At 36.7% G+C, this 25,424-nt stretch overlaps 1 protein-coding gene across 1 annotated transcript in view; it reads left to right on the top strand.

Moving 5' to 3' along the window:
- The window catches only part of HMCN1 (hemicentin 1), a 469,289-nt gene that overhangs the window by 186,845 nt on the left and 257,020 nt on the right, over positions 1-25,424 (top strand). The window contains exons 7-11 of the mRNA XM_008696988.2: positions 4,337-4,457; positions 5,478-5,741; positions 6,985-7,129; positions 10,910-11,031; positions 16,246-16,521. Coding sequence (XP_008695210.2) covers positions 4,337-4,457; positions 5,478-5,741; positions 6,985-7,129; positions 10,910-11,031; positions 16,246-16,521 — 928 coding nt within the window. The remainder of the gene's footprint in view (positions 1-4,336; positions 4,458-5,477; positions 5,742-6,984; positions 7,130-10,909; positions 11,032-16,245; positions 16,522-25,424) is intronic.

Below are 25,424 nucleotides of genomic sequence, written 5' to 3'. Positions count from 1 at the left end.
TTTGTTCAAATATCTCTTCTAGACCTCTGTTTTTCTCCACCCCCTCGGGGATGCCGATGATTCTGACATTGGAACGTTTCATTGAGTCAGTAATCTCCGGTAACCTACATTCATGAGAATGGATTTTTTTGAGTCCAGATTCTATTTTAGCTTTCTCTTCTACTAACCCATCTTCCAATTCGCTGATACGTTCTTCTGCCTCATTCACCCTGGCCGTCAGACCCTCTAGTTTTGACTTCATTTGGCTCATAGAATTTTTAATTTCTGCCAGATTCACTCTCATTTCCACCCTTAGAGATTCTATATTCTCATTAACATTTTCGTTAATACTTTTTTCAAGTCTACATATCATCTTGACCATTGTCACTCTGAATTCCATTTCTGATAATTTGGTTATATCCGTATCCATTAGTTCTGTGGCAGAGGCCACAGACTCATTGTCTTTTCTTTGCTGGGGGGAATTTCTCCTTCTTTTCATTCTGATGAGGAGAGAGTGCGGGGTTGTCCAGAGCCCAAATTATTGACTGGGACCCAGGCCATGCGCCTTTGTTTTATAGTGATCTTAGGGATGTGGGCTTCTTGATTTTTCAGCCTGCCTTCTGGGGGAGGGTGCCTGCTGCGCCGATACTCAGGCAACCCTGTTTGGGTAGAGTCTCCGTGTCCCCTGTGAGGGGGGATGGGGATGGGCACACTGTGAGCCGGTCTTTCCAGGCTTTTGTTCTTTGGCTGCTTTCCCTGGTGGTTTGCTGTGCCTCTTCGGAGAGTCAGAGAAGCAGTAGCCAAATCTCAGCCTATTTCTCAGAACAGAGGGATCGCGGACCGTTCTCCACTGATGTTCTAGCCACTTTAACTCTGTTTCTTTAGGTGCTGCTCAACCCTGCAGGGTCCAGGGATGTGTGCCCCACACCTGGCATCCCAGCCCTCACTCCCAGGGCCGGCGCGTCTCTGTCCTTTCTGTTTCTAACACCGCCAGCCGCCCCCACGCACTCCCGGAGCTCCTGGTCTCAGTCTGGTTCCAATGAGCACACTGGAGCTCCGTTTCAGTGTGGTCACGCGCGCGTTCCCCGGCTCACGGTCTCAGTCTGTTGTCTCGCGGGTGCCGGTCCGCGAGTCCTCCCGCTCCCCCGAGCAGGTGGCTACCGCTTCCCGGCGCCCAAACGCGGTGGCTCCCTCCCCCTTCCATTTATCTTCCGATATCTGTGCATAGTTTCATGGCTCCCCGCTTCCTACCTCAATACTCAGCACTGGAGATGTTCATTTGTAGAGATCCAGATGTATCATCCTGCATCTCAGGCTGATTCCTTGGATGTTCAGGCTGGTCTGGTACCTATCCAACTTGACTCAGGGGACCGGCTGAAAAAGGGGTTCCCTACTCCTCCGCCATCTTAACTCCTCCTCCTAATGTGATGTTTTTTGTTCCCAAAATATTATCCAAGTATTGTAATTCTTTTAAGAGAATGATTAAAGAATGATAAATGCATGCATGAGTGTCAGAGGTCATTTTTAACTGACTCAGTTTAAATTTCTTCTTTTAATTATTTTTTTAAACTGTAATTTTGGTTTATTTGTGGTGTCCTTTGCTCCCATTACCTTGAATAATACAGAGTTGTATATAATTTTGCATGAAAACTGACTTATGTAGAAATATCTTTTATTGACAAAATCTTTTAAATTCTATGCAATATTCCTACTGTTTGTAGTATAATATAGAAATATGAAATTTAAATATTTTGTTAGCTTATTACCCTTCATATTTTTGGCATTGCTCAGAGAATAGGAAACCTACATCCTTATTTCAACATACTTTGTTAATTAGTGTATTTTAAGGATCAAAATTAATGTATTTTACAATAATTTTATAGAGGTTAAAGGAGCTTCCAATACTATTCATCAACTCTGCTTTATTTTTAATGTATTGGTTAGTAATGGAAGATGCTGTATTTTCAAGCATGGGTAATATCTAATTTTCTCACTTAGATATTAAGCACCACTCTTAAAACGGACTCTTTGTCAGTTGATATGTGCACAGAACATTTGCCAGATAATTAACACTTGATGTCAGTCATTTGGAAAACTGTGGGTCATATGTACCCTTGGTAACCTCAACAGCCATTTTATCATAGGAGACTTTCTGAGCAGCAAGGCTAGTAATTATATGATGTCAGTGAACAAATATAAATCAAATCATCATAGTATTGACCCTTCTAATTGTCCTCACATGAAATCAGTAGGCAATAGTGTCTTCAATAAAGCACTATGTGATCTAAAACAGCTGAAATTAGACTTAGAAGGGTTTTATATAACCCTTAGGAAATCTCAATCTTAAAATTAGATCATGGGGGTCGCCTGGGTGGCTCAGTCGGTTGAGCATTTGACTCTTGATCTCAACTTTGGTCTTGATTTCAATGTTGTGAATTCAAGTCCTGCATTGGGTGTGGAGCCTACTTAAAAAAAAAAAAAAAAAGATAAAATTGGACCATGGTCCATATCCCTTCCCCGATCTTTTTTTTTTTTTTTTGCTTTATTATATGGAATTCATGACAAATTTCCCTTTGGAAATTATAGAGTAAGTGGTGGTACTGAGACCCCTACATTTACACATACAGTCCTTTGTAACTGTTAAGAAAAGGGCTGTAGTCATTAGCAGCATCCTTTATACTAAGAATACAACAAACCTATTTTTATGGAGATATGCATTTTTTCTTTTCCGTCACTTTCATTTTCCATTTTTTTTTCTTTTTGGGTTTTTGCCAAATCTGCTCAATGAGAAAAAAATATGGTAGTGAAAGGGACATATCTCTTCATCTTTCCTCTCCTCATTGCTAAATAACAAGGAGCCATTGATTTTGGGGAACCTGTGTAGTTTGCAGAGCTCTGTTGGTGGCATGTTTTTGATCATGGTGTGGCTTCATCTGGCTGTTCACCAGATTAAAATTTTATGGATAATTGTGTATAATACAGGCACATATATTTCTAGTACATTTTATTAATGGTGCTACCACGTGGTCATTTTATTTTGAGGGAGATCTTGGTGATCAATGTAATAAAATAATGGTGAACTCTTGTTCATTGATGTCAGGTGGGTTTTTGAAATGCAGATCCCTAGACTCCACTCACCAAAGATTCTGATCCAGTGAATCTGGGCTGGAGCTCAGAAGTCCGCATTTTCAAGAAACAACCTGAGTGATGTTGTGTAGCTGTAGCTGCAGGGGCTCCTCAGATCATATTTTGAAAGATACTGAGACAGAGGCTAACTCCTACTTATCTTGCCTTTGGGAGAAAATGTAGCACTGTGGTGAAGACCCTGGAGCCTGACCTTTCCATTAAAACCCCACCTCTGTAGTTAGGAAGCCTTGTGAACTTGGGAAGCTACTTAATGACTGGTGTCCCACCTCCTTATCTGTGCGATGGTGATGATGATATATATCTGGTAGGATTGTAACGAGACTTAAATAAGCCAATGTATTTAAAGAGACTGGACATAGAGGAAGTGCCCAATGAACATAAGTGTTACAATTTTATCCTGTGGCCCTCATCCACATTATTTATTATTTATGCACATATGAGTCACTTCAGTGCTGAGTTATCATTAATATTTAGTTCAGCCATCACCCTCTTAGTAGGATTTAGCCAAACTATAGGCTAGTCTGTTCCTTTAATGCATTTCTATGTACCTCTTATGTATTTCTAATATTGCATCATATTAAAGATTTCTATTTCTCCATCTGTATCCCTCACCAGCCATGACTCTTAGAGGATAGGGACGATATTTTACTCACATTTGTGTCTCGAGCACCGAGTGCCTTCGTTAGGACACAGCTGAGCTAGGGATGCTGGTTGGCTAAAATCTGGATAGTGGTCAAATCTTGTGCTTGTCCTGGCTGTATCTTCCCAGAGACAAAGAAAAAGGAAATATTTTCCAGAATCAAACCTGGATAGGGTTGAGAGGAGAAGATTTATTCATTCATTCATTTCATCAATATTTGCTAAACATCTACCATGTAAACCACCGTGAACAAAACAAAGATCTGTGTCATCATGGAGCTTTTACAGTTTAACTTCAGGGCTATTCACCGGTGACTAAACACCTGTATCTTTTAACATTGGCTTGCAGTGTATTACCGAATTTTATTTTAGAGCAGTCCCCTGGGGTATGTATTACAAAACTTGCATTTAAGATGTAGAATCCTAGTTAAGTTTAGAACACCCAGATCAGAGCTTCAGTTATTGGACATCAGTCCTAATGAAACACTCTGTAGTTTCCCATACTGGTTAGTGTTTATTATGACTGGTAACTTGATCAACTGATGGGATTTTTCTTTAAACATTTTTCCAGACTTCTAGCAGTGGAAGGCACTCTGTTCGCATCACTGGCCTTAGTACTATTGATTTCCGAGCTGGTTTTTCCAGAAAGCCCACCCTGGACTTCAAAAAAACAGTCAGCAGACCGGTGCAAGGTTTGTATGTACATATTACATGGTGGACCGGTGCAAGGTTTGTATGTACACATTACATGGTAGATATCCAAGTGTAAAATATTTCTATTTGTATGTACATCGACATGGTAGATATCCAAGTGCAAAATATTTCTTAAACTGTCTGTGATTTTATAATTTTGTAGTCTTCAACAAAATTGGGAAACATAGCGTTTTTACTTTAACATGATTATATTCTTGGCCTAGTCATTTTTTCTCAGAGCATAGTCCCAAGATCAGTGATATTGAAATTACTCAGAAAGCTTGTTAAAAATTAAGATTCCCAGGACACATCCCAGATCTCCTGAATTAGAACTGAATCAGGTTGGACCCAGGAATATGCACTAACAAGCACCCCAGTTGATTCCTAAACTTACTGAACTTTTAAAACTACTGATCTGGATCTTGAGACGTCTTACTAACATCTATAAATTGCTTTGTTGTCAAGGTGAAAAATGTGGATTTTATGTGTGTAGATAGCTAAAAAATTAAAGACATCATGTATTATTGAACATTCAAAGATAAAAATTATTGTCGCTCCTTAAAGCTTGTTCTTATTTTATTCATGCAATATTATACTTCTTATATTATACTTCTGTAGCTAAAAAATGCTTAATCCTACTGTGACTCTTCAAATTTTGTTTTTTCTGATTGTTCATTTATTTTATTGCTGCAGTTACTAGAAAGATACAAATAGTGAGTCTTTAAAAATTAAATATTCATGTTATTAAACATCATGTAACACAGTATTCACAATTCCAGTTTTTCCATGTATAAATATTGTTAAAATACCATAAAAATAAGTATTAGGATTCCCAAAGTTTCTCGTCATGAGTAAGCTGTCTTTTATGTAAAAAAGATTCTATAATTAAGCCACAATTTATAGGACAGTTTTTAGTACTCATACTTATGATACTTATCTGTTATAATGCAAAGATTTATTTGATATATAACCTCAATTGCATGTTACTTGTAAATAATAACAAAGCCTTTCTCCTATAGGAATACCTACCTATGTGCTGTTGAATACTTCTGGAATTTCCGCCCCAGCCAGAGTAGATCGTCTTGAACTTCTGAGTATCTCAGGCAGTTCTCTTAAGACTATTCCTGTTAAATATTACCCAGACCGAAAACCTTATGGCTTGTGGAATATTTCTGACTTTATACCACCAAATGAAGCTTTCTTTCTCAAAGTAACAGGCTATGATAAAGATGATCATCTTTTCCAGAGGGTATCAAGTGTTTCCTTCTCCAGTATCATCCCAGGTGAGACATCATTTTATTGAACACTGGAACATTGATAGTTTAAGGGAGTGATGTGGTCCTTAAAGGATGAACTATAAAGTAAAAAAAAAAAATACCTTCACATTATTACTGGCTTATCAAATTGATGGGCATTTACATTTAGGTAACACAATTTTTCTTAATCATAAAAAACACATTCAAAGTTTCATGTTAACTCTCACTGATTGCCGATCTGAAAATTTTGATTGCTTCACTCAGTGTGATAACTAGAACTGGGAAATTCTGGTACTCTTACTCCCCCCCCAAAAATGTGCAATGTTTGATCAAGCTACCTAAATTTGCCAAATGGGTTAAATGTTTATATATGATTGTCAGAAACCTACTTCATGAATGGTAATTCATTGTAAACAACTGGTGATGATTCTGCCTTTATGTAATAAGTTGGCAGTTAGTTAATTGGTAAGCTAGCTACTCATATATTTGTTATATAGAGATAAGATCACAGATTAGGGATTATTTAGAGACATGAGATAGCATTTCAATTTTTCTATTTGTGCTATTTCTCAAGACTAACGACAACTCTGATCAAAATTTTGAACTGTAGCTAGAACTGTGGATACACAAATCTGTATTGTTTCTAATATTGTTGTGTTGGATTGAGGAACAACAATTTATCATTTATACATAAGGTTATAATTTGGGAAATTCAGAAACAACTGTATAGCTATTCTTTAATCATTGTCAAATGATGAGAATAGAACCGTCAGTATTTCCTCATATACGGTATTCAAAGTTAGTCGTCTTAGCCCCTAAACTGAGTACTACAGTATCTATTGGATTCTTACAAATCAGCTTTTCCCATTATTTTTGGGAAAACAATTACCCTTTGCATTCAATTCTAAGGCATGTGGGTTCTTTTCATATATTTACATTTTTGAAATAAAAATAGGTTCTACAATTGATGAAGTATTGTAACTAATTTGGTAGGTTTTTTTTTTTCTTTCTTGGTGGCCCAAAAAATAACGTGTCTTAAAAATAAATGGAGTCTTAGATTTAATGAATACTTTAGTAAGGGTCCATGGAGATATCCAGAAATTAATAAGGTTTGAACAAAGAAAGATAATTAAGGTGGGTTTTAGTAATTTAGATTAATTAGAATGCAGAGGATTTACTGGAATAATTAAAAGTATGAAGCTTTTGAATGGATTAAAAAGAAGTACCCAATATCATTGTGATCTTTTTGCCCATGTTCTTTTCTTCCTAGATGCTCCCAAAGTTACAATGCCCAAGAAAACCCCAGGATACTACCTACAGCCAGGCCGAATTCCCTGCTCTGTTGAGAGTCTTTTACCCTTTACCCTGAGCTTTGTCAGAAATGGAGTTACACTTGGAGTAGACCAGTATTTAAAGTGCGTATATATTTTTATTAGCAATTACAGACAGCATTAAATATCTAAATACAAATAGATACTTACTTTAATGTGCATTTTCATTGGAAATTCTCATTTATTTGTTCCATAGTCTTGGAATACGGCAGTGAACAAAACAGACACAGGTCTGTGCCCTCATGGAACTTGTAATGGAGAAAGAAAACAAATATATAATATATGTTAATTTAATAAATGCTAGAATTCATTCAAGGGTTGATTCAGGTTTTATAGAATCTGAATTTTATATAACTTGAGGGTCTCTTGTTTGTTTTTTTAAAAGATTTTATTTCTTTGACACAGAGAGTGAAGCAGGGGGAGCAATAGACAGAGGGAGAGGGAGAGGCAGACTCCCTGCTGAGCAGGGAGCCGGACGCAGGATGGATCCCAGGACCCTGGAATCATGTCCTGAGCCAAAGGCAGACACTTAACTGACTGAACCACCCAGGTGCCCCTTGAGGGTCTCTTGTTAAGATGAAGAATACAAAATTATGAGTACAAAGTTAGGTACCAAACTTGGAAGGGTCCTTGCAAAAGAGAAAAGTTTAAGCTTTGTTGGCCTTGGAGCAAACAAGTCTCTGAACGTAATTTAAAATGTTATGATCAGAGAATCTGATTAAGTGCTGTGGCAAAATACAGAGCAGATTAATTGGGATGAGTAATGCTGGTAGATAGGGTGCATGTGGTTTTGGCTTTGTTGCAATTTGAAAATTCCGGTTAAAGGACATTTGAGCAAAGACCTAAACATGGTGAGAGATGGTCATGCAGATATCTAGGGAAAAGCATTTGCACACCAGGAACAGTAAAGTGCATTGGCACAAAGGCTGGAGCAGACTGGCGTGTGGGAAAGAAAGACAGGAAGGAAGCCAGCGCAGCTGAAGTAGAAGGGTAAGGGAGGAAGTCAGGAGAGGGGAGTGTGCTGGGGGCAACAGGTGGAGCAGGAATATGCGTGGCTTTTGCATTTAGCAATCAAAGGAAGTGGGCAAGAAGGCACTGACTTTCCTTGTGAAAACGAGTGATCGTTTTTAGATAAATATAATCTATGATAAAATTAAGTAGACCTTGAAAACTGGAGGATGATTTCTGGAAAATGTTTATGTTTTTTTAACTTACTAATGAAACAAACTACATTTTGGGAAAAACTCTAGGAATTACTTTACAAAGCTTCTACGCTGTTAATTCAATACTATGATAAATAACTTCCATAAGATGCTAAATATTTGGCAGTTTTAACCTAATTTATCTCTTTGGGTCATTTTGAACAAAAACTATGGCAGGAATGTTCAGTATAACTTTAGAAAAAAAAAACACTAAGATTGAACTGTATTATTTCCTGCAACTTTTTAAATATTGTCTATCTCGATGATTTGTCTTAGTTCCATGTTTAATAACCAGCCACATAACTGACCAGGGTATCAAATGTTGAAGCTTCATAACTGCCTGATGAAATCAAATAATTCTGCTTCATGTTTAAATAGTAACATATTTCAAAGACACTTGAGATTCTTTATAAACATTAATTCATTAATTCCACACAATTCCTGGGAGGTAAGCCACAAGAATTCTTTCTCTCATTTTTCCAGCTCTGTGGCCCAGAGATGTGACATGCCTTGCTGAAAAATATTAAACTCTTTGGTTGTGAGAGGCTAAAGACAGAATTTGGCATGGGTGGTGATGGATTGATCCTTTAACCCTGATTCACTCACAGGTCCCTGCCCTAGATTTCCTAATAACTTGAGACATGTGACTTAATCTTTGTTATGTGAGTCGCTATGGTCACTAGGGGATATAAGAGAGAATTAGTGTGCATTAGCAATAGGACACATTTGTATTTGACATATTCTTTCCTTATTCCGAAGGCCATGCCTTCAAAACTTCTTATCGTGCCATATAATTTTAATGTTAACTGAGAAGACAATGTAATAAAAGAGAATTATTTTCATGTAATATTTCATAAATAAGAGAGGAGAAGGTATCACTGTAAAGAATATTCTTCAAGCAATCTGACACTGGCTGTGTGCCTTTGAACAACTCCCTTACCCTTCTTCCTGAATCTCAGCTTACTTGTTTCTAGAAAAAGGGATGTGGAACTGGAAGAACTGCCACTATCTGTTCTAAAATTTCCAGGTGTCTAAGTTTTTGATGAATCCTATATGTGCTTGGCTCTGAAGTAAGCATTGCAGAAAACACAAATGACTGTATGTATTTCAAACTCCTGCCTTCGGGAACTTACCAGTGCCTCCTAGACGATGACAGTTATAAACTTGGACTTAGCTTACTGTGGTTAAGCACCAAAGCTATAGTTTAGGTGATCACTAGGGCTTAGAGTCAACTCATAATTTTTTTCCTTCTAAATGTGACAGTAAGGACCACTGACACCTAGTGCATACACAACTGAAAAGAAACTAACTAAAATGAATATTCTCCATTACTAAAATACATGGAACAGGGGCACCTGGGTGGCTCAGTCATTAAGTGTCTGCCTTCAGCCCGCGGCGTGATCCCAAGGTTCTGGGATCAAGCCCCGCATTGGGCTCCCTGCTCCGCTAGGAAGCCTGCTTCTTCCTGTCCCACTCCCCCTGCTTGTGTTCCCTCTCTCACTGGCTGGCTCTCTCTGCGTCAAATAAATAAAATAAAACCTTTAAAAAATAAAATAAAATACATGGAACAATGACTTTGCTCATTCTCTCACTTTTCTGGTGACAGGAACCTATGACTTCACTCTATTACAAAGTCTCATGTGCTAAATACACATTAAGAGTTTAGTAAGTTCTTCATGGTTTTTTGATGATAGGTATAGTTTGTCTGGATGGTAAGAGATCTGGAGTCCTTACTATGATATTATATCTCACACCACTTTCAGACTCCAGTGGAAGGTGTCTTGACTCTGCAATGGGGTTTTCATCTCATCTATGTCTCGAATGTTTAAGAAGGTTGTAAATAGCTATGGATGAATGTAAGAAAAAAATTAAGAAAAATAGTTATGATTTTCAACTATATTTTGAAATAAGATAATGCCTGTTTTGTAGATTATTAGAATCTTGTAAATATCTATTAATACCTATTAACTAGATATTAAATATCTATTAGGATTAAATATCTATTACTAAGATACCTCCAGATAATGAGAAACAATTTGAAGGTGTTAAAGGACAAAGAATAGTGTTTATTAAATGAATGGATAAATATTATAGCAAAGGGATTTTTTTTAACCTAAATGACAGGTTTGATAATAAAACTGATAATTTTTTTTTCTTTTCTCAGTGTATACACAAATGGAACCAGATAGTTCTATAACCTTATGTAGAGCTTACACATAAGAAAGTTAAAGAGAACTTATCTTTTTGGAATCAAAAAGTCTATTTTCTACTTTCAAACTTATGAATTACCTGGATGAATTGCTTTGGCTAAGAGCCCCCACTGAACATGACCCCAAACTGGAAATAATATGGAAGGAGAAAGGATTAAAGGAGTGTTTCTCTGTTAACTCATCCTCTTATATTTTGACATAGCCAGAAAATGTTTCTCTAAAGAAATTCACAGACTCCATGTCTTACTGCCTTTGTTGTGCCTTTTGCTCAGAGAGCTTAACGTTTTAATTAAAAGGTGTGTCGTTTTAAGGTATAAAGAACTCTGCAATTTAATCCATTTATTTTTACCTTGTTCTTTTGAATGAATACTTCAAAAAAATAGTGGAATCGCTGCTTTCAGCTTTACCTTGTTTTTGTCATCACTAAAAAGGTTTCTATTTTCTTACCCCAGAGAATCTGCCAGTGTGAACTGGGAGATTGAACAGGTCACTTTGTCTGATGAAGGCACCTACGAGTGCATCGCTGTCAGCAGAGCAGGGACTGGACGGGCACAGACATTTTTTGATGTGTCAGGTAATTATCACTAATTTGCTTTGCAGTTGCCTGCATATTAATGCATCTATGGAAATGGGAAGTTTGCTAATCCTGGCTTCACCACCTGTTAGCTGTGTGAACTTCCTTGGGCCAATCACTTAAGGACTCAATGCTTTGGTTTCCCAAACTGTAAAATGAGGGTATCCATAACAACCTCTATCTCATGGAGAAACTATGAGGATAAATGAGAGCATATGTAAAGTACATAGGAGAGAGCCTGGCACATGGAAACACTTGAGAGACCTTAAGTATTATTGTTATTATTGTTGTACTATTATTATTATAGGGGCTCAATAAATATTTTTTGAAATAACCATATAGCATTTTTATTAAAATTTAGAGATATTTAAAGAAAGGAAGGGATGCAATTTAAGAAAAGGAAGAGTTCTATTCTGGAAATAACAAGCTTCATACTTTCCCTTTTCCTCTCCCACGTGCATAATAAGCAGAGTGCTTTTATGAATGGATTCTGACATTAAATTGAAGACAATAATGAAAGTGATCATATCCAAGAAACACAGAGCCTCAGTGGCTACAATATTGGTATTAAGAAGAGTGGAAGAAATGATAATTATTTTGCTGTTAGATATTATGTTTCCTATGAATAAATGGGAGGCAAAACTCATTGCTTTATAAGGCAGAATATATTTGAGTGAAAAAACCATTTTTTCCTCTAATCTCCCAGAATTCTTAGGACACAAAAAGACTATCATTTTTAAGCCACTTATTCAGCATAAATCTAGAATTTATTGGAAAGTTTGTTTCAATTGAATTATTTTCTGCCTGCCTTGTAGACTAGTGTTGCTATGTGTTTAATATTAACCCTATTCTGACCTAAATGTAGCTGCTAAGTTTTACAAGAGTGTCTATATCTGCTTTTAGTACCAATGTGCATTTTCTTGAGACAATTTAAGACAAAAGAAACTGTAGAATTGTAGGACCGTTTAGAAGTCTAGGATTTATGTTTGTTATCAAGAAGTCCAAGCTGAACTTTAAAACAGAGACATGCAAGCATGTTCTTCTTGGAGTAAACTTATTTGTATTCTCTATTCTTAGAAAAATAAAGTTTGTCTTCTGAAAAAATTTCGTTGACATGCATCATAAACTATTCATTTTTTTCATCTCCAGTAATTATGAAAAGCATTGGAATTGTGTCAACGTTCCTCAGCTTCTGGGAAAACAAACACTTGAGCACTTGAGGTTTTCTTCTTTTTTTTTTTCCCCTAGCAATATTAATTAAGGGAAAGACAACAGGGAAAGAAGTTTGAGTGAGTGGATTTAAACATCTTGTGTAAACAACTGGGAAGTGCCAGTATGGATTTGTGAACTGATTAAGAATTTGGCTCTGTGGTGTCAGTAACTTCCATATGCATGTTGTACATATGTCCCTCTAGTTTAATCTGTGCCAGCCAGGCAGTGGTGTCACTGCCCAAGCCAGTTTTCAGGAATTATGTCCCATTCGGTCAGTTAGGAATGAAGGAGCAGAGACACTGATGGTAATGGCAGTGACTATAACCACAGAAGTAACAAGCAAGTGCCCGTTTGGACTTGGAAGAGTAGACATTTCTTTCTGGGTTCACCGTTGCCTGAAACCTCCACCCACTTCTGAATCTCCCTTAGCCTAGGCTGAGATGCCAGCAGTTACCTGACCAGCACACTGGAATCGAGTGTAAATTCACAGGATAGTTAGCTCTTATATTTCAGAAAGGAGTGTTAGAAATCAAGGCATTATGGGGTAGTGATGTTCTTGTCTCACTATGGACACTAATTTATTTGGTAAGTCAAAGGGCACCCAAGAGCAGTTTAAAGAAAAGCTTAAGTTCTACCAATATGTTACCTCATTTTTTCCAGCATTTTCTTCTAGTTGACATGTTTAAGGATTTTTGGTTCATTTGAAATGTTGATTATTGAATGTTTTAAATACAAAATGGGTGTAAAAAGCATTGTACTTCTTTTATTGCATTTAAACACATAGAAACAAATGAATAGGGTTGCAAAAGCATGAAAAACTCATTCTTTTCAAGTGACATTTAGTAAGTTAGTTTAGTACTATTACAAAGTTACATTAATTTACTGAATTTCTTTATTAGCACAATGCCCCTCTCCTGCTGCACACACATAGAGTGCTATAATTCTGGGTTTATGTAAAATACCAAGAATAAAGAAGACTTGTCAGGGGTATGTCAGTGACAGGTAATCTTAAATTATAATTGTAGGATATTGCTTTAGAACAGGATAAGACTTGGAAATAATCTTGCACTACCTCATCATTTTGCAGGTAAAGAAACTAAAGCCCAGAGCAAGCAAGTGACCCATTATGGTTACCAGGATAGGGAGTGAGAAGATTCCTGCACTTTCTGTCCAGTGATCTTTACCTAATGCCTCAAGGCCTATACTTGTCATTCTTCTTTCAGTTTTGAGGTTTTGAGGTTCCATCTCTGTTTCCCTTATTCTAGCCTCAATCATTCTTTCACTTAGGAAGGGCTAACTTCCAGCACCAGGCTAGGTATTTTGTTATCTTGGCCTCCCTCATCATTTCCTCCAACGCCACCAAATTTATTTATGCATGCATAAATATTTCCTTGTGTATAACATTTATTATCTCTAGTTATTTATGCAGCGATGGTATTGTATGCCATTATTTCACATCTCACCTGTTATGTTATTAGAAAGTTGGCATTTTATATATTTGAATTTATGTCTGAAGAGGGGATAGACTCTGAGGCAGGGTTTGTATGCAATAGGGTTATTGGGGAATTTTCTAGGAAAAAGCACCTGTATGGGAGTAACAGAAGTAGAAGAAGTTAAACTGTGGTGTAGTCATTACTAGGACCTTAGCTGATCCCACAGGGAATTCTGGAGCTGTCATGGCCTTGAATTGAGGCAAGAGAGCTGGTCTCTTGCTTCCTCATGAAGTAGTCACTGGATGTGGGCTACCCTGGAAAGGGGGTCTTACCTTGAGCAGGTTAGCACCATTGGCTGTGAGCTCTATGTCGCCAACAAGCATAGCAGCCAGGGAAATGAATGCCTTGGTCCTTAAGAGGGATCTAGGCATGTGCCCAGCATTCCCTACATGCCTAATGTGAGATTTCCCATTTTCTAAAAATCTCAAGAAATACCTAGTCTAGTTGAAGTTTGTTTCAAAACAGCAACAACAACAAAAAACCCAACAAAAAACCATACAAAACATCATGTGGCTTTCAGAAACATCTTGATAGGATGTGAACACTCTCCTGTACTATCATTTTCAGGTCTTTGGTGGTCTGTACCATCTTGTATGTTAGAGTCATAAAACATTAGAACTAGAAAGGGTCTTTAAGATAACCTAATTTAATTGGGTGCCTGGGTGGCTCAGTCAGTTAAGTGTCCAACTTTTGATTTTGGCTCAGGTCATGATCTCAGGGTTGTGAGATTGAGCCCCACATTGAGCCCTGCATTGGGCTCCGCTCTGGGTGTGGAGTCTGCTTAGGATTTTTTTTCTCTCTGCCCCCTTGCCCCCGGATCTCTCTCTCTCTTTAAAAAAAAAAAAAAAAAAAAAAAAAAAAAAAAGGATAACCTAATTTAACCATCAATTCCTCTAAGGTCACACACCTAGGGATAGAACTAGCCAGATTCAGCAAATAAAAACCTAGAATGCGCAGTTAAATTTGAATTTCATATAAGTGTGTCTGAAATAATTTCATGAGACATATGTATACTAAAATATTATTTGATGTTTATCTGAAATTGAAATTTAACAAAGCATCTCATATTTTCTGTGTCAAGCCTAGCCAGACTCCAGAACTTTCTTTGTTGTGTACTCTTTCTACTCGATTCACTAGCCATTTTCATAAGAGATTTTAAAAACATAGCAAAATGATAAAATTTTGTTTTTTTTAAATAATAATTTAAAATAGCATCTACTGTTTAAAAAATGTTTGGAAAACAGGGATAAATATAAAGAAAAATATGGAAAATATATACATTTCTGTCCCTCGGAGATTACCACTATGATTTTGGCATATTGCTTTCAGGTTTTCTCTAGGCTTATGATTCATCTGCACTTGTAAATGGTTTTAAATAAAGCAGAATAAAATTTGATCTTGAATATCTGATACTCTTTCATATTTAAACTAAAACAGACACATGGGTTTCCAGCTAGCATAGCTCAGCACAGTTTTTATTGCTGTGTTATTGCTGAATAATGGCTTGCTACAGCAGATCATTTTAAAGCACTTGGGCAGAGTGTACTTTAGAGGGACATTTGTATTTATTCTCAAACCTAACTAGAGTAATATGTGATTCTCTCTAGAATGTTGGCTAAATATTTAGCTAATAAGTGGCTTTTGACCGCATCTGAAACGTGCATGCATTACTCAATACCTTTTGTGTGCATGGCTTTATGTGTACAATTTTATTAAAGGTTACACCTACTCTTAACTTGACCTTCTTAAATCAAAACATTCCTCATGCCTCTGGGGGAACATTTGTTATACACTGCTGTTTTACTGTGTTTCCTTAATGAGATTGTAACTCTCCTTAAAGCTGACACTGTCAAACTTAGTATACTATTGTCTACCATACTTTGTGTCCTCTATTCTTTAAAACACTAAATAAGTATTTTTAAATTTAAAAAATCCATAAATGCTACTTTCTTCAAAACTCAAATAAAAATTTGCTTCACTCCACAATCCTAAATTAGTTTAATCATATCCTTTTGTCATGCCTTTTTGATTCTCACGTCTATAATTTATAAATTTAGACTTGGGTATGCTTTGGTCTGTAAACAAGCACTATTTTTTTTCTTTTACATTGAGGATTAGGAACTAAAAACACATTCTTTGCATTGTGTCTTCAGGTTACAAGTACCCTGTGCTATTACTCACTTTTACAGTAAGATGTTTTAAAATTTAATTTAAAATTTAAATTAGAGAACATTCAATTAAAGACATAGATTTAAAACTACAGTGTTTGGCAAATGTGATAAAAATTAGATGGATTTTTTTTTTAAGAACATGCACTACTTTTTAAGAATCTTTTAATTAAATGATAATTTTCTTCGGGTCAGAGGCATATGTATTAATGAATAAGTTCTCTTGTACTGCATCTTCCCTACAAGATTTTCAATACATACTCATTAAATTTTTAAACCACATCTATAAGTGAGCAAAATGGCTGTTAGGTCTCTTGATTTAATGTTTTCATTTCACACAGAGCCCCCTCCAGTCATCCAAGTGCCTGATAATGTTACAGTCACTCCTGGAGAAAGAGCAGTTTTGACATGTCTCGTCATCAGTGCAGTGGATTACAATCTAACCTGGCAGAGGAATGACAGAGATGCCAGACAGGCAGACCCAGCAAGAATGAGGATCTTGGCTAACCTCTCATTGGAGCTAAGGAATGTGAAGTTCAGCGATGCTGGGGAGTATCTCTGTGTGGTTTCCAATGAAGGAGGATCATCAGCTGCTTCAGTTTTCCTCACAGTGCAAGGTATGTGCATATGGTAACTTGGGAGTCCCAGTGTCTTCCTCTCTTCTTTCTTTGATCTCTATTCCCTTCAGTTGGCTATCTGAGAATGATAGTATCTAAACTACTGTTTTGATGATAGAGCCTTATGGATCTTAAGTAGTCTAGAGCTGACTAAACTGGAAACTAAAATATCACTAAGAAAAAGGTGACTTTTTAAGATAAACACAGCTAGTCCTTTTAAGAGACTTTTATTTGAAGAGACTATAAATAGAAATTGTCTCTGGATGATTTAATATTTTTAAATTCTCCAGTCTATCATGTGGATTTAAAAAGAAATCTAATTGTTTTAATAATTGGTTTAAAAAAGTCCTTCCCAATTTGAATCTTATATTATTTCCAATGTAACTAATTTACTTTTACTGATTTATTTGTTTAAAGATTTTATTAATTTTAGAAAGAGAGTGCCAGCAAGTGGGGGGAGGGGCAGAGGGAAAGAGAATCTCAAGCAGACTCCTTGCTGAGCACAGAGCCCGATGCAAGGCTCGATTTCACAACCCTGAGATCATGACCTGAGCCAAAATCAAGAGTGGGATGCTTAACTGACTGAGCCACCCAGGCGCCCCTTACTTTTATTTTTTTAATTAAGGTTTAAGATGTTTCTCATCTTGGTGAAATTTTATTAAATTTTAGCAGGGTTGTTTCTATCTTGTTTATCTTACACATGTAAGTACTTACTGACAATAAACTGATGGTAAGCCAATCTTTAATTATGTCTTTATAGACTAAATGTCTAGATAGCTGAAAACGGTGTGTTAACAATGTGGTTTACTGGCTACAGATATATATATATATTCTTCAGGACAATTAAATGGAAGATCAGAAACTATTCCAAAGTATCTCTTTCAGTAGAATCATGTTTGGCTTTTAAATGTCTGTAGACCAGTTGAGAGCCTTAATGTAATGAACAAATTACTCTTGGCAGTTTTACGCCCTTAAGCTGAAAGGTTCAGTTGCTGCCTCAACAGAATATTTCATTTCAAATCCTTGATGTGGGAGACTGATTGCATCAGGATTGTTTCTGGCTATTTGGTTATGGTATTAGAAACAACTTTATAACATGCCTGAAGTAACACTCTCAGATGATTTTTTAACAAGGTTATCTAACAGAATGACCATTGCATGTCAAGGCTAGCTCTGAGAACATTACTAATGGCAGAAAACTGAAACTACCATGGGACTTAACAAAATGGTTGACATCTGATTCTAGTTTTCTCACTGGTAGTTGAGATATGTTCTGCAATCTGAATGTGTGTCTTTTGTTGGTTGATCTGGTGAATCCTCTAGGGAAACATTGCTTTTGTAAATGGCTCACTGCATTTCCACATGGTAAACTGCCGAGATAATTAGAGGCTATCCAAGTGGTAACTTGAGTTACCAGAATTTTGAGACTGTTTTTACAGATAGAATAAAATGCTAATGGACTTCTAAAATTTGATCTTCATTCTTTACTTGAAGTCCCTTAGAATGGGATTGTAAAATAAAATGAGAACCTTTCTAGTTTCCCCAGGTTAACATTAGTATTCAATTTAATCAATTAGAGCAATGATTCTCAAACTCTCAAATTTCATGGATAAAGAGTTATCCAAGGAACTTATTTTTTTTTAAGTGGATTTGTAACCCCATATCTAGAGATTTTGATTCCCTAGGCCTGGTGTTCAGGCCTGAGAATCTGCATTTATAAAAGACCTCTCAGGTAGTTTCATGGATAACATTTTCTGAGATAGCATTTGAATCTATTCTACAGAATGAACCCTATAATCTAGAAAGGTAAATTTTTAAAAGAAGCTCTTGACTCTTTCTTTTCTGGCAAAATAGAGTCAGTATTATCCAATGATTTAAATAAGTCCTGAGGTAAGATATTTTATAATACACAAAAAATAAATACAAAAGACATAGAACATTACCTGATTACTGGCTAGTATGTACAATCTCTAATGGTATAAATCTGTTCAGATGTATTATTTTATGGCTTGTATAGTTGGTCTTGAGTTTGAGGGATGAAATGTGATGAAAAAGGATATTTTATTTTATTTTCTTTAATTTTTTTATTATATTATGTTAGTCACCATACAGTACATCCCTGGTTTCTGATGTAAAGTTCAATGATTCATTAGTTGCGTATAACACCCAGTGCACCATGCAATATGTGCCCTCGAAAAAGGATATTTTAAAAATCTAACAAAACTATAGTCTAGTGTTGATGACACTTGTTCAATAAAAAATGAGAGCTCTAGCTAATTGTAGCCATCTGAATGCATTATTTACTGTTGAATGTACTATTGCAAAGCTATGGATATTTGATAAAATAAACTATTGTAGTTAGGGTTATAATTTATGAGAATAAAAGATGCTTCTCAACTATTGACATTGGATCTAAAATTATAAATTAATTTCACTTATATGCCCTAAGATTTTTGTTTGTTTGTTTGTTTTTTTTAAAGATTTTATTTATTTATTTGACAGAGATAGAGACAGCCAGCGAGAGAGGAACACAAGCAGGGGGAGTGGGAGGGGAAGAAGCAGGCTCATAGCGGAGGAGCCTGATGTGGGGCTCGATCCCAGAACGCCGGGATCATGCCCTGAGCCGAAGGCAGACGCTTTAACCACTGTGCCACCCAGGCGCCCCTGCCCTAAGATGTTTTTAAAAGCAGAAATAGAAAATAGTTTCAGAAAACATCAAAGATAAAATAGTTACTTGCATTGAGTACACATTTTTAAGAATAATTTTCTTGCTTATGTGGGAATCAGTAGCTTAATTCATAGCCTCATTTACATTTCTTTACCTCCGCATGTCTTTTTGAAAACTACTGCTATCTGGAATAGTTTAAGAGTTATACATACTTTACAAAGTTTGGGTAGTAGTTTTAAAATATATAATTAGCTAGAATTTTCTGGTTTAAAATAGCATATCTGTAGCTATAGCAACCTCTCTGCATCTAACAGTAAAATATCAATAAAGACCACAAAAAGACAAAACTGAAGACTACCAAAACCCAATAGCAATGGACAGTAGTGCAAATTTGGGGAGGAATTTTATAGCTATTATATATGAAGATTTTTATTCATATACATATGTACGCATGGATGTAAATATGCATATATAATGTTCATATTTTAAGGTCAGTGGAATGAAAATCTCAATCAATGGTCCATCTTTTTTATGTTGGCATGAAAGGTGGGAGGATGTATCTTTGTCCTTCTGTTTCATACTTCACTCCAAAAGAAAATATTACTCTTAAGAAGCCATAATGCCATCTCCTCACACATATTAATAGTGATAACCATCAGCAAGGAAAACATAGGACAAGAAGTAGACAGGTAAGCTGGACCCACGGAGGAGAACTGTAACCTGGGTATGTTTCTCTCCAAATGAAAATATTTGGAAACAAGAGAAACATTGATGGGGTGTCAACTAGGGATTTTAGAGAGAGATGGTAGCAGAGGGGAGCATCCCAATCGCAGCCAGAAGAGCATCAGAGCTGAGAACTGTGCAAGGAGCTGTGCACATCAGGCTAACTCAGCTCAGAGCTGCTAAAGCAGTTCAGCTAGAACAGAAGTAACCAAATAATCAAGCTAGGTCTATCCAAACACTTCGTTGACAGACACTGGGTCTGGATTTGATGTCACCTAATTTGAGCATGGATAAACAGAAAATTATCAAAACAAAACAGGAAAAAAAGAATAAAGCATTGGACCTAAGAAAAAGATACTGGGGAGCAAAACAGGGGAGAGCTTTAGAAGAAATGGATGCTTCTGAAGGCAGTTTATTCTAAAGACTGGAAAAAAAAATGTTTAGTGTCACCAATGTCTTTCTAAAAGACCTATCCTTCTTTGAGCAGGAGTACATATTGATAAAGGAGGAACTGGCTGAGGTGACAGGATAACTACAGGGGTGATGGAATAAGAATGGATTTGATTTTAAAATACAATAATATAATGCAAATTTGAATTAGAGGCACTAAAAAAACAATTTATATTACATAAAAATAAAATCAGGGAAGTAGTGCATAAATTTGAGAAATTCTTTCAGGATGTTGAGGAAAAGAACTAAGAGTGAATAATATGTTTTTATTTTTTTTAAAGCAGAAATAAAAACCAGAGACTGGAACTTGAAACTTCAGGATTTCTAGGTATATGGCATATATATGTATATAACAAAGACAAGTGAAATAAAGGAAATAGAAAAAGATATGGTTGAAGAAAATTATCCTAGGGAGGAAAACAAAAATTATCCTGGGTGAGCAAATCCAGCAAGGTCAATGAAGAGAGAACTTCATCTCAAACAGAAGGGGGAATGAACCATGAGAGACTATGGACTCTGAGAAACAAATTGAGGGCTTCAGAGGGGAGGGGGGTGGAATGGGATAGGCTGGTGATGGGTATTAAGGAGGGCATGTATTGCATGGTACACTGGGTGTTATATGCAAGTAATGAATCATGGAACTTTACATCAAAAACCAGGGATGTACTGTATGGTGACTAACATAATATAATAAAAAAATATTATTAAAAAAACGAGAGAGAGAGAGAACTTCATCTAGACACATCCTGGCTGAAATTTTAAATTATTAGCATAAAGGAAAAAACTCCGCATGCTAAACCAATATGTTGTAAACTGAGGGATAAAATCAGCCGGTGTCAGACTTCTCAGACATGTTAAAGGCTAGAACATAATTGCAATGAATATTTGTCATATTTTTGTTCTTAGGGTCCTCTAATTTGGGAAGAAATTCTTTATTATCTTAATGGGAAACACAAAAACAGCTGAAATAAGATAATTCGTTTCCCCATCCTAGAATCAGTCATTTCACTGCTCCCAGTGGGACTTCAACTCTTGCTTAGACCATGGCGCTTAAGACTTCAATGTTGTCAGTATCATGAAATTTTGAGTATAGCAGTAGCAGAAGCAAGTGTCCTAGTGGCCCTTTTCCATCATTCTCATTTCCCTTATTGACATTAGACTCATTATCAATTTACCAGAAGAGCCTTGAGAAGATACACTGATCCTAGAAACTATGGCAGTTTGAATCAGTCCCATAATGAGCATGAGAGAATGTGAATGAGTTGATATGCTTTTTTCATTATGAGAATTCCTCACTATGGAGATAATGGTATAATTAGACACAGGAAATTCTTCCGAAAAGGGATTCCCTCAAGCGGGGTTCGCAAGACTCAGAAGTCCAGCTAGTCAAACATATAAACAAACAAATTGAAGCCACCCACAGTTAAGCCAGGAAAGGGGGAGATAGAAAAGTGAGAATACTGATTTTTTTTTTTTAAATAGGAAAGTTACAAATGTCTGCAGGTTTCTGTGGCATGGGTTAAGAAACTGTGAAATCTCAGCATTGTGTGTAATGATGACTTAGTGAAATCACTGCTTGATTTTAATTCCCAAACCTGCCTTAGTCCTTCCTTCTCTGGTGCTTTATAGAGTAGACCAGGTAGATCACAGCAGTTTGGTAAATCCTTTGACCTAAGTTCTGGTAGAGTAGCTGCTAAGGGGTAGTCTAGAAGAGAGAGAGCTCTATAAATATGCTCCAAAACAAGTACAGAGAGAATGTGAGAGGACTAGACCATAAGCTCCATGAAGGCAAGTCCCACTTTTCTTCAGTTTTGCATTTTTAGTGCCTGACACAATATTTATTTATTTATTTATTTATTTATTTATTTATTTATTTATTTATTTATTTTTTAATTAATGATTTTTTATTCTATTATGTTAGTCACCATATAGTACATCCCCGGTTTCTGATGTAAAGCTCGATGATTCATTAGTTGCGTATAACACCCAGAGCACCATGCAATACGTGCCCTCCTTACTACCCATCACCGGTCTATCCCATTCCCCCACCCCCCTCCCCTCTGAGGCCCTCAGTTTGTTTCTCAGAGTCCATAGTCTCTCATGTTTCATTCCCCCTTCTGATTACCCCCCTTTCTTTATCCCTTTCTTCCCCTACCGATCATCCTAGTTCTTATGTTCCATAGATGAGAGAAAACATATGATAGTTGTCTTTCTCTGCTTGACTTACTTCACTTAGCATTATCTCCTCCAGTGCCGTCCATGTTGCAGCAAATGTTGAGAATTCGTTCTTTCTGATAGCTGAGTAATATTCCATTGTATATATGAACCACAACTTCTTAATCCAGTCATCTGTTGAAGGGCATCTCGGCTCCTTCCATGATTTAGCTATTGTGGACAATGCTACTATGAACATTGGGGTGCATATGGCCCTTCTCTTCACTACGTCTGTATCTTTGGGGTAAACACCCAGTAGTGCAATGGCTGGATCATAGGGTAGCTCAATTTTTAACTTTTTAAGGGACCTCCACACTGTTTTCCAGAGTGGCTGTACCAACTTGCATTCCCACCAACAATGTAGGAGGGATCCCCTTTCTCCACATCCTCTCCAACAATTGTTGTTTCTTGCCTTGGCCTGACACAATATTTAGCACGGAGTATCGCATACATGCTCATCTGTGGGAAGTCTGAATGAGAAGTAGAGTGTTTAGGCAGGGCAACTTTGGCCAAGTCTGAAAAATACTTACATAATAGCATATACCAAGAAATTATTTGATTTGAATTCTCCCTGAACATTGATTAATGTTTTATTATGTTAATTAGCCAATTAAAAAAAAGTTCTGTTTCTGCAGATTAGATTTTTGTAATACAGGGAGAACATAGTAACTTGCTATTTTTTAGGTGAGAGGAAAGGGCTGTGATATTTGTTCTGAATAAAAGCTGAATGAGCTCTTAGTACTTACTGCTTCATCTGCAGAAAGATACAAGTTAGAAGCATTTGGTTGAGAGTGCAGAACTGATAATCATTATGATGATGGAATCTTCATTTATGCTACATCCTACAGCACCATCTGTGTAATACTACTAAGCCACGGGTATACTTTTCCCCATAATAATGAAACAAATATTGAAACACATGAAGCACCTTGACTAAAAATGCAGGTCTGCCAAGGGTCCAGGCTGGTGTCTTGTTTGTTCATTTGTTTATACTTTTATTCTTTCATTCATGTATGTGCCAAAACTTTAAGTTTCAGAATTGTGCTCCTTGCTGAAGATATAAATGAGAATAAGACAGCATCCTTCCCCTCAATAAGTTTATAATATCAGAGAGGAAATAAGTAAATTATATGAATAAATATTTATAACAGAGTGATAAGAACTTCAGCAGGGTACTACACCCAGGAGCATTTAATTCTGTTTCAGTGATGAGTAGATGTTGAGAAGGGCTTCACACAGGAGATGGTGCCTGAGATATCCGGTGGAATATGTCAGCATTTCCTAGGTAGGAATCAGGAAAGCCTTTCTAAATGGAGAAAATTACATGTGTAAAGCCACAGAAGAATGAGAACACAGCAATGTGGGCTCGTTGAGAGTAGAAGTTTCAGCTGAACATGGTTATCTGTCCCCAGGATGGTGTGATTTTCTTTTTGCTGTTGTCTTCAGCATCCTTTTCATATACAAGTAGAAGAATCATTCACGTTTGTGGTTTTGTGATGTTGGCTCAGTAGAAAAAACAAAAAACAAAACAAAATAAATCCAAAAACAACAAGGTACCCGGGGCATGGGTGGTGGTGGTTGCAGTGATACTCTGCAGGGTTTAGGCTGGATAAGGAAAGAGAAGGTTAAAGGCATGGTCTGATAGATTAGAATAAATAAGAAGGGTCAGATGAGTTTGGGCTATGATGAAGTCAGGAAATGACAGCTGGGAGGATGGGAGGTTCTGAACCCCGGATTGGACTTTGAAGGTTAAGTGTTCTTTCAATCACATTGTGGGTTGCTTCCCTGATTAGATAACTAAGGTAGCAAATGAATTTGTCTAGCAATAAATTAACTGCCAAATAACTGTCAAGAAGTGCTATATAGGTCCACTTTTATGTGCTTTTGATTCTGAGTGTTGCATATTTTATAAAATTATCTCCCTTTTGAGTACCATAACCCCTTAAAAAAAAGACTTTTTAAAGAGTAGTAGGTTCACAGCAAAATTGAAAGGAAATTACAGAGATTGCTCATACACTCCCTGCCCCTGCATCTGCCATTATCAACTTCCCACATCAGAGTAGTACATTTGTTACAATTGATGAACTTGCATTGACACATCATAATCACCCAAAGTCCACAGTTTACATTAGGATTTACTCTTGGTTTTATACATTCTGTAGTTCTGGACTAACATATCATGGCATGTATCCATCATTATAGTACCATACAGAGTCTTTATTTGCACTACCCTAAAAAGCCTCTGCACTCTGCCTATTCATCTCTCCCTTGCATCCTCCCAATCCCTAGAAAACCACTGATCTTTTTATTGTCTCCATAGTTTTGCCATTTCCAAAATGTCTTATAATTGGAATCATCCAGTAAGTAGCCTTTTCAGATTGGCTTCTTTAACTTAGCAATATGCATTTAAGGTTCCTCCATGTCTTTTTCATAGCTCAATAGCTCACTTCTTTTTTTTTTTTTTAAGATTTTATATATTTATTTGAGAGAGAGAGAGCGCACAAGTGGGGGGAAGGGCAGAGGGAGACACAGACTTCCCACTGAGCAGAGAGCCCAATGCAGAGCTTGATCCCAGGACCATGGGATCATGACCTGAGCCGAAGGCAGATGCTTAACCAACCAAGCCACCCAAGCATCTTGATAGCCCATTTCTTTTTAGCCCTGAATTATATTACATAGTCTGGATGTACGTAAACAACTTCTGACAGTCAAAAGATATCCTTGCCATAATTGTGTCTGGATCAGAAGATACATGTATAGGTATGTAAAGCTTTAATAGCATTTTTCTAATATGCCATTAAGTAATGATGCTAATTATGATTTGGTGCCCCCCCCCCCCGCCTTTTTC

The sequence above is a fragment of the Ursus maritimus genome, unplaced genomic scaffold (genome assembly GCF_017311325.1).
Source record: "Ursus maritimus isolate PB19 unplaced genomic scaffold, ASM1731132v1 scaffold_2, whole genome shotgun sequence".
Taxonomy (NCBI): domain Eukaryota; kingdom Metazoa; phylum Chordata; class Mammalia; order Carnivora; family Ursidae; genus Ursus; species Ursus maritimus.
This window is presented reverse-complemented; position numbering and strand designations above follow the sequence as displayed.